Source organism: Chenopodium album, chromosome 24, assembly GCF_948465745.1.
Source record: "Chenopodium album chromosome 24, dcCheAlbu1.1, whole genome shotgun sequence".
Lineage (NCBI taxonomy): Eukaryota > Viridiplantae > Streptophyta > Magnoliopsida > Caryophyllales > Amaranthaceae > Chenopodium > Chenopodium album.
In genome coordinates, this window is record NC_137857.1 from 21,493,211 (window position 1) to 21,502,643 (window position 9,433).

Consider the following 9,433-nt stretch of genomic DNA (forward strand, 5'->3'; position numbering starts at 1 on the left):
TACAAGAGGGTTATCTTCCCATACACTTCAAAAAAGTTTGAAATAGCCACACAAAAGAATCCATGTCTTCTTTAGATAATAGAGTAGCACAAAATGTAACACATCTCTTATGATTATCAATACCAGTAAAAGGACGGAAACCAATGAATATTTATTTGTATCATAGGTAGAATCAAAAGATAAAGAGTCCCCAAATAATTGATAATCTCTTCTATCAATAGCATCAACCCAAAAGACACATGTCAAATGCCTGCTTTCATCAATACAGTAATCAACATAATAACCCCCTTTACTGATTTTCACTTTTTGTTCAAGGTTCTGAACAAAACATCGCATCATCAGCATTAGAGATATAAACTTTCAAGTCCCTTGAAAAATTTTTGAAATCATTTTTACTGCCCTTGACATTTTGAAACCCACCACAAAGTTCTTTCATGATCCTATAAGACATAACATCCCCTATATTTCACTTTGAGTTGTCAAAAATAAACTTCTTATGAGCAAAATTTAAACCAACTTGATGTTTAGTATCATGCCTAGTAATAGGTGTAGAAAAAGGATGAGAATGAAGTTCATAAAAACCATAAACCATATACTTCCCACTAGTACAAAACCTAAATTTTATCTTAGCAGGACAACCAACTCTCTTCACAGTCTTTCTCTTTTAACAAGAACCTTCAACTTGTTTACCAGATTTTTTGTTATTTGTCACATACCCTTCTTTGCTACATAATAAATATTTAATTACAGTAACTCCTTTACCAGTAGGATCATCCTTATTCTTTTGTGATTTAGTAGTTTTAGAACGGACTTTAAATCCACACTCATTAACATATCTATACTTAGTATTTAAAAAAGCAAACCAAAAAAGACATATGTCATTATTCTATTACACTTCCCTATCATCTTCTTCAACTCAATGTGCCACATGTCGTTTTATATTTTTTATTTTTAATTATACAATTCTTCTTAACTCTTTCATTACACACTTTATCTTCATCTCCCCTCTTTAATTCAACCTTTTTATTTTCTCTCTTTGATTTTAATCCCTCCATCTTCTTTCTATTAAGTCTCATTTCAAATTAAAGTCCTAAATTTTTTATTTCTTTAATTATGTTTTCAGTTACATATTACACTCATAATTATTTATTGGTTTTTCCTCACTCATCTCTCAATGCAATTTTCTATGAACAAGCCGTGCATTGCACGGGCAAGAAGACTAGTTTGAATAAAAAGCAATACCATCTTGAAGAGTATCAAATATCACTCCAATAAAAGGTTTGTTTTCCGAAGAACAACCTGGCATATACTCTTTATCACCTCCAGAATAATAATATATTTTAGGAAGCAAAGGCTGAGTGGGTGTTTTGAAAATTCTTACATTGTTATCTTCAGTAGTGATAGAAGAAGAACAATACTCTACACTTTCAGACATGATCCTGAAAAGCAAATGAATCGAAGGAAAAAGTAAATAAACAATACATGAAAGTAAATAAACTATAACTAAAAGTAAACAAAATTTTTTAAAAATATACTAATAAAAACTATTAGAGATATACTAAAAAGTAAATGACTCAGAGCATAAAGTAAAAAAAAAAAAAAAAAATTAAAAAACATAAAGTTATAAGAATTAAGTAAAACTAATAATGAAAAATTAATGACTGAATGCAACTATATGATTAATAACGGCAACAAATTACAATAATTGATTAATAACAACAAGAAATATAGCAACTATGCAGAAAACATCTACAATGAATTCCGTAAGTGTAAAACCATAAAATAGAAAGTAAAACCAAATTCGTAAAGATAAAACCCAAAATCAAACACTAAATTATATAGAATAATTCGAAGAACAATTAACAAGTAAAAATTGATAAAAATTACAATGAAAAACCCTAAATCAGAAAACTCGTAATAAGATAAACAATGGAATCAAAATAAACAACGAAAATACAAATATAATTAGAAAATTACCTCAATGAATGGGAAAATCGAAGAATACGATGTAATTGAAGATCTAGATCTTAAATTTAGGGAAAAAAATTCGCACAATCGAAGAATAAAGATCCGCGCGGCGGAGAACTCGAGGTAGAGAGAGAAAATGAGGACGCGAAGAGAGAGAAAATGAAACAAAGAGAGAGAAAGAAAGGAGGTCATTCAAAGTGGTGAAATTACCAAAATGCCATTACTGAAATGAAAAAAGGCGGGTAAGATTTCAGCCGTTGGATTGAAGGCTAATCAACGCTCCTGATTAGTTCCAAAATGAATATATACAATGAATATTTGCACTACATCTTCATCTTTTATTATTTCTTTTCCTTTAATTTATAACAAAATGCAATTTTTTTTATATATATAATTATCTATTTTTCTGTTCTATTCACCTCCCACGAGTTATTGGCGCCAAAATTTCCCGCCCCCTCTTGTGCCCTAAATCCTAAAAGTCCCCTTGTGTAAGTTACAACTGCAGCACTCCGCAAAACATAGACGACAAACCCCTAAGTGAAAGAGAGAGAGCAAAGAGCAAAGAGCAAAATGGCTGATAACTCCGGCAACAATCCACCAACAACACCAGATTCTCCCACATCCGCCGGATTCCCAACCGACCAGCTTCCTCCCAACACCAACACCAGCAACTTCTCCGACGATTTTGACACCGACGAGGAAGCTGCCGTCGACCCCCAATTTATCAGGGATGAACCCGAAGAAGTCGACGAGGAAGAAGACGGCGAAGATCTTTACAACGACGATTTTCTCAAGTAATAATCGCTTTTTCCCCTTTTCATTTAATTTAAGGATTTTTCAGGTTTCTTAATTTCATTTTTTTTTTTTTTTTTTTTTTTTTTTGTGTGTGTGTGTGTTGGGATAATAGTGATTACCGGGATTTGGGAGAGCAAGATCAGTATGAAGAAGAAGGATTGAATGATTCCTTGGAAGATGAAAGAGATTTGAGTCAGATTATGCAAGATCGTAATGCTGCTGAAATGGAGCTCGAATCTCGTGATGCTCGTGTTACTACAAATCGCAAACTTCCTGAGCTTCTTCATGACCAAGGTAATCAATTTTATATCTTTATTACGGAGTATTATTCAAAACTTACATTTTATGCTAGAGTTGTTAATATTTATTTTGAATTTTTCCGTGCATATGAATGTGGGTGATATGAATGTTCGTTGGGTGTGGGAATTTAGAATTGATATTGAGATTATGTGATTATGACCAGCAAGATAAGAATTCAGTAGCAAACAGTGGTGTTGGTTTTGGCAAGGCCAAATTTTATGCAGTACAATACTTTTTGGGTGATTTGGGGGTTGAGCTTTGTTTTATAAGTTTTTGAGTTTAGACATCATTTTTATTTTCTTCTAATTTGTTGAATCATGAAATGGGTTTTGGTTGTATGGGGTAGTAATAGTAATCAAAGAACTTATTGGAAATTTTTTATACTCATTCGCTTGCACGACTACTGAGTACGCATTAGTGCCATTTCATGAATGCATATGACAGAAGGATTTTTTTTAGTATTATGGTGTCCGAATAGATAACACAAGATTTCATGTCGTGGCTCAGTCCTCTTTATATATGTAATGTTAACCAAGTACAGCATATTTTTGGAGGTTTGTAGATTTAGTAAATTTGGCTTATAAATATGTTGGTTTGATTTGTTGGAAATTAAATTCAGAATTTCAAGTGTTGAAGGTTACTCATCAAACCTGTACTGTTTTATTTACATTTTATAATAACCTAACACCTATTATCCAGAGTATACCCATTTGTTACTCATGTTATTATTGCAGATACAGATGATGACAACTACAGGCCTTCAAAAAGGTCTAGAGCAGATTTTCGGCTTCCTGTTGCAGGACGTAGCTATGATGACACGGATGCAGAGCAGAGTTCACCTGGAAGATCACAGCATGGACACTCAAGAGAGGATGTACCGATGACTGATCAAACAGATGAAGATCCGGATGAGGTATCTTGTTTGTATATTATTTCTTGGCTTCTGCTCATTAGTGATTGATTCTCACTGTTATCTCTTTTAATTATCCGAGTGTGCTCTTTTTTCAGGATGATGATGATGGGGAGGAGGAATATGAGATGTACAGAGTTCAGGGAACATTGAGAGAGTGGGTGACAAGAGATGAAGTACGTCGCTTCATTGGCAAAAAATTTAAGGACTTTTTACTTTCTTATGTGAACCCACGGAATGACCAAGGAGAAGACTATGTATATGTTCGACTGATAAATGAGATGGTGTCAGGTACATCTATTTTTCTTGTTCTGCGAGTAAGATGGGACAGGGGAGTATTTCTTAATTACAACAAACCTAATCAATGTCAGTGCTGATGGATGTTGTATATGCAAGAATGCAATATTGTCCAAGAGCTGTTTTGTCATGCTATATATCTTTGATATTTATTTTTCAATTTTTTATGCTGCAATGCCCACTTAGAATGGAGATCAATAATATTTCATGGGTTGTATTCTTGAAGGGTTCAGTCATAATGAGTCATTTGATCTGTTTAGAAAGTTTTCGTTATTATTTTGTACTTGTTCTAACTTACTAAATTCCTTATTACAGCAAACAAATGTAGCTTGGAGATTGATTACAAACAGTTTATTAATGTCCATCCCAATATTGCTATTTGGCTGGCTGATGCTCCCCAATCTGTCTTGGAGGTCATGGAGGAAGTTGCTAAGAAGGTTGTTTTTGATTTACATCCCAACTACAAAAATATACAACAGAAGATCTATGTCCGCATCACTAATTTGCCAGTTTATGACCAAATTCGCAACATTAGGTAGTAGCTACTATATCTTTTTTTTTTTTTTTTTTTTTTTTTTTTTTTTTTTGAAGAAAGAGCTACTATATCTACTTGGTCATATTATTGCTTTAGAATGATTGTGAGTTCTTGAGTGTAATATGTTGTAACAGACAGATACACTTGAGCACCATGATTCGCATTGGGGGAGTGGTTACTCGTCGCTCTGGGGTCTTCCCTCAGTTGCAGCAGGTGAAGTATGACTGCAACAAGTGTGGGGCTATTCTGGGGCCTTTTTTCCAGAACTCTTTTTCAGAAGTTAAGGTTGGCTCATGCCCAGAATGTCAGTCTAAGGGGCCTTTTACCGTAAATGTTGAGCAGGTGAGAGCTTTAAGAAGTTTTAATTGTTAGGCAACTAAATGCTGAGCGCACGTTATCTCACTTTGTCATGCTACAGACGATATACAGGAATTACCAAAAACTTACACTCCAAGAAAGTCCTGGAATTGTCCCTGCAGGTCGACTTCCAAGATACAAGGAAGTGATATTGTTGAATGATCTGATAGATTGTGCCCGACCCGGAGAAGAAATTGTATGTTGCTGTCACCAATATTCTCTCCTTTTTTTGGGGAATTTTCTGTCCTCAATACTTATGGTGTCATCCATGTAATGCAGGAGGTTACTGGAATTTATACGAATAATTTTGACTTAGCATTGAACACAAAGAATGGGTTTCCAGTATTTGCTACAGTAGTGGAAGCTAATTACGTCGCCAAAAAGCAGGACCTCTTCTCTGCTTACAAATTGACTCAAGAAGATAAAGAAGAAATTGAGAAGTTGGCTAAAGACCCCAGGATAGGAGAAAGAGTATGACACTGGCAACTACTTTATAGTACAAGTACATTATTTCGATAAAATAGCACTTATATTCAACTGCTTTTTTCCTTAGATTGTCAAGTCCATTGCCCCATCAATCTATGGCCATGATGATATTAAGACTGCTATTGCACTAGCAATGTTTGGAGGCCAAGAAAAAAATGTCCAAGGAAAACACCGTCTGCGAGGTGATATAAATGTTCTTCTACTTGGTGATCCAGGAACAGCAAAGTCTCAATTTCTCAAGTAAATAACTGTATACTTCTCTGTCGCTTGATTGGTGGTACACTATATTATGATTCTAATGTTCTTAGGACACTAAATGATACAGGTATGTTGAGAAAACTGGGCAGAGAGCTGTCTATACTACGGGCAAAGGAGCTTCAGCTGTAGGGCTAACAGCAGCGGTGCACAAAGATCCTGTGACTCGGGAATGGACTCTAGAAGGTGGAGCACTTGTCCTGGCAGATAGAGGCATCTGTCTCATTGACGAGTTTGACAAGATGAATGATCAGGATAGGTGGGGCAGTCTACATTTTCTTGTTATATTTGCTAATTTAGAAGTAATGCAAGCATGTTGTAATGAAAATTATATCTTCTAAGGGGTTTTATTCTCATCATTAACAGAGTAAGTATCCATGAGGCAATGGAGCAGCAGAGTATAAGCATATCTAAAGCTGGAATTGTGACATCTCTCCAGGCTCGGTGTTCTGTCATTGCTGCTGCAAACCCTATTGGGGGCAGGTAAACAGACTTGCATATGACGCTTGAATGATACCTTGTGTTTTGCTTTATGATTTCCTCTTTTCCTTTGCTTTATAATGGCCTGTTTTTGGTTGTGACACATGTTTAAATTGCTTATGTTTTCTTTTGTCTTATAACTCCATATTGTGTGTTGTTACTATCCATATAATATTCAAAATGCATTTTTATTTGAAGAAGTATTGAAGTAATGTTCATTTTTTTTGTTTATATTTATTTTCAGGTATGATTCTTCTAAAAATTTTTCACAAAACGTTGAATTAACAGATCCCATCTTATCACGTTTTGACATCCTGTGTGTTGTTAAGGTACCAATTTCATTCTTAACTGTAATCCCACTGTTCATTTAGAGCTGTTACTGATTTTCTGATTTGATGTGTATCCAAGGATGTTGTTGATCCTATCACCGATGAGATGCTGGCTGATTTTGTGGTAGATAGCCATTTCCGATCAAAGCCCAGTGGTGCCAACGTAGATGACAGGTCAACAAGCAATTCTCAGGAAACTGCAGACCCCTTGACTAATTATGTTGATCCTGAGGTGATTATCCAACTCTGTATTCATTTATCTAGTTTTAGAATTGAATCAGTTGTTCCTGAAACAGTTTCTTCCCTCTTATTTTCAGATCATTTCCCAGGATTTGCTCAAAAAGTATATAACATATGCCAAGTTAAATGTATTCCCTAGATTGCATGATGCTGACTTGGATAAACTGACACATGTCTATGCTGAATTGCGGAGGGAATCTTCTGTGAGTTGACCTATCTCTCTGCTTTCCTCTTTCACTTTTTCCTTCAGTCAAAGGAAACTGAATATGACTAGTCCTATGGGAAACCTCATAATGGAATTGGTGTTTATCCTTTTGCAGCATGGACAGGGTGTCCCAATTGCAGTTAGGCACATCGAATCTATGATTCGAATGTCTGAAGCACATGCCAGAATGCATCTGAGACAGCATGTTACTCAGGAGGACGTTGATATGGCAATCCGTGTCTTACTTGATTCATTCATTTCAACACAAAAATTTGGAGTACAGAAGGCTCTACAAAAGGTATTGACAAGATTTAACTAAAAAATGTGTACCATTTCCTCTTAGATATAAAAAGTCCATCATTATACTGGTGTAAGACTGTAAGCTGGGTTTAACAGACGTTTGATGAACATAACTACATATGCATGTACCAAAAATTTCTTAAATTTTATACTTGCCTCGAAGAAGGGGAACCAATTGGCTCCAAAGAAAGGCCATGTTTTATTCATACCTTCATGTAGCCCTAATCAAATTTGGACTCTCTGTTGCCTTTTTAAGTATACTGTAGACATTCAGGATCCTTTTGAATTTCAGAACTCAAAAATAAGTCTACCTTAAGCTATTGTTTGACAAGTTGTGTGTTTTGGTTGCTGGAAAAACTTCATCTGACTAGTAGTTAGCCAGTTCAATTTTGTCTATTGACTGGGAAAACTTCTAATGATTATTTGTATATTTGTGTTTCAGAGCTTCAAGAAGTATATGACTTTCAAGAAGGATTATAATGAATTGCTCCTTCACCTTCTCCGGGGACTTGTGAGGGATGCACTGCATTTTGAAGAAATCGTGTCAGGTTCTGGCTCAAATCTTACCGATGTTAATGTGAAAGTTGAAGAGCTGCAACATAAGGTAAATTCAGCTGCATGGACATTTCGTATGTTAGCATTAAAGAGCTTGTAACCCATCTAAAATTTTCTTTTGTTGGAAGGATACAGAACCACTGGCTAACCTTATATATGTTTGTTGCTGTTTTATGCAGGCTCATGACTATGAAATTTATGATTTGAGACCTTTCTTCTCCAGCAGTCAGTTTGAGAAGGCAAACTTTGTGTTGGATGAGGAGAGGGCAATAATTAGGCATCGCTTAGCTGGGTAAAGATAGATGGTTACACAGAAAAGACATTTTCTAAAGTGCTTATGATGTCATGATTAATTGGAAAAAAATTAGATTGACATTCTATATTGCAGGCTAGATTCCATGTAATGCATGATTGCTTAACTTGTGTTTTTGTATTATATATACATTCCATGTAATGCATTATTGCAGGCTAGATTCCATGTAATGCATGATTGCTTATCAATTGGGAAAAAAATTAGATTGACATTCTGCATTGCAAGCTAGATTCCATGTAATGCATGATTGCTCAACTCGTTTTGTTATATATATATTCTACAAATTTGTTAAACATTTATGTAGTTTATGTTTTTAATGTTAATCTTCATTATGAAAACATAGTTTCTACTCAATATTTGATGAAAGGGAAAAACAATATAGGAAATTGTAGAGTAATATAAATTGCATCTTTTTTCTTCATTAGACAATGCGACATATTTCTACACATGAATAATAACTCCCAAGGATAAGAATAGTCACCATTATGTGTGGAGTTCTAAGAGTAGTGGAAAAACGCAAGTGCATAATAGACTTAAATTACCCCATTGGATATCCATTATCTAAAAATAATATGGTGCTAATGTGCATATGAAAGCATGCCTATGGGAAAAAACTGCAGCATACGTTTACCCCCCCCCCCCCCCCCCCACATGATTACATCATTAGAATTCTCAAATGAAGCAAACCGATATGATAAACTAACTTCTTCAATGGTTTACTTGAAAGTGACTTAATAAAACAGTCTGCTAAATTATCACTTGAATGGACCTGCATAACGTGAGTGTCTTCAATTTTCTGAAGATTATGACTGAAGCAAAATTTTAGTGAGATGTGCTTTGTTCTATCAGCTTTGATATATCATTTCTTGAGTTGAGCAATACAAGCTGCATTTTCTCACAATGGTAAAACCATAATTTTCTTTTATATGTTGAATTACTGATGTGATACATAATTACATACACAGTCACAACTTGCATCATGTATTGCTATAATCTCATAATGAAAAAAAAAAAACAGTTGCAATAATTTGTTTCATGGAACGCCAATATATGGCGGTACCACCTATAGGGAATATTTCAAACAACTTTGAGCGACACTATATCATGC

General features: G+C 34.7%; 1 protein-coding gene across 1 annotated transcript; it reads left to right on the plus strand.

Moving 5' to 3' along the window:
- Positions 1-2,424: 2,424 nt before the first annotated feature.
- On the plus strand, positions 2,425-8,598 carry LOC145611116 (DNA replication licensing factor MCM2-like). The gene is made up of 17 exons (XM_081666355.1): positions 2,425-2,762; positions 2,876-3,057; positions 3,798-3,976; positions 4,072-4,264; positions 4,586-4,805; positions 4,940-5,147; positions 5,224-5,358; positions 5,442-5,633; positions 5,716-5,888; positions 5,974-6,162; positions 6,270-6,386; positions 6,628-6,712; positions 6,792-6,944; positions 7,030-7,155; positions 7,273-7,455; positions 7,900-8,061; positions 8,192-8,598. The coding sequence occupies exons 1-17, from the start codon at positions 2,539-2,541 to the stop codon at positions 8,306-8,308; spliced, it is 2,838 nt and encodes a 945-aa protein (XP_081522481.1). The 5' UTR covers positions 2,425-2,538; the 3' UTR covers positions 8,309-8,598.
- The last annotated feature ends 835 nt before the right edge of the window (positions 8,599-9,433 follow it).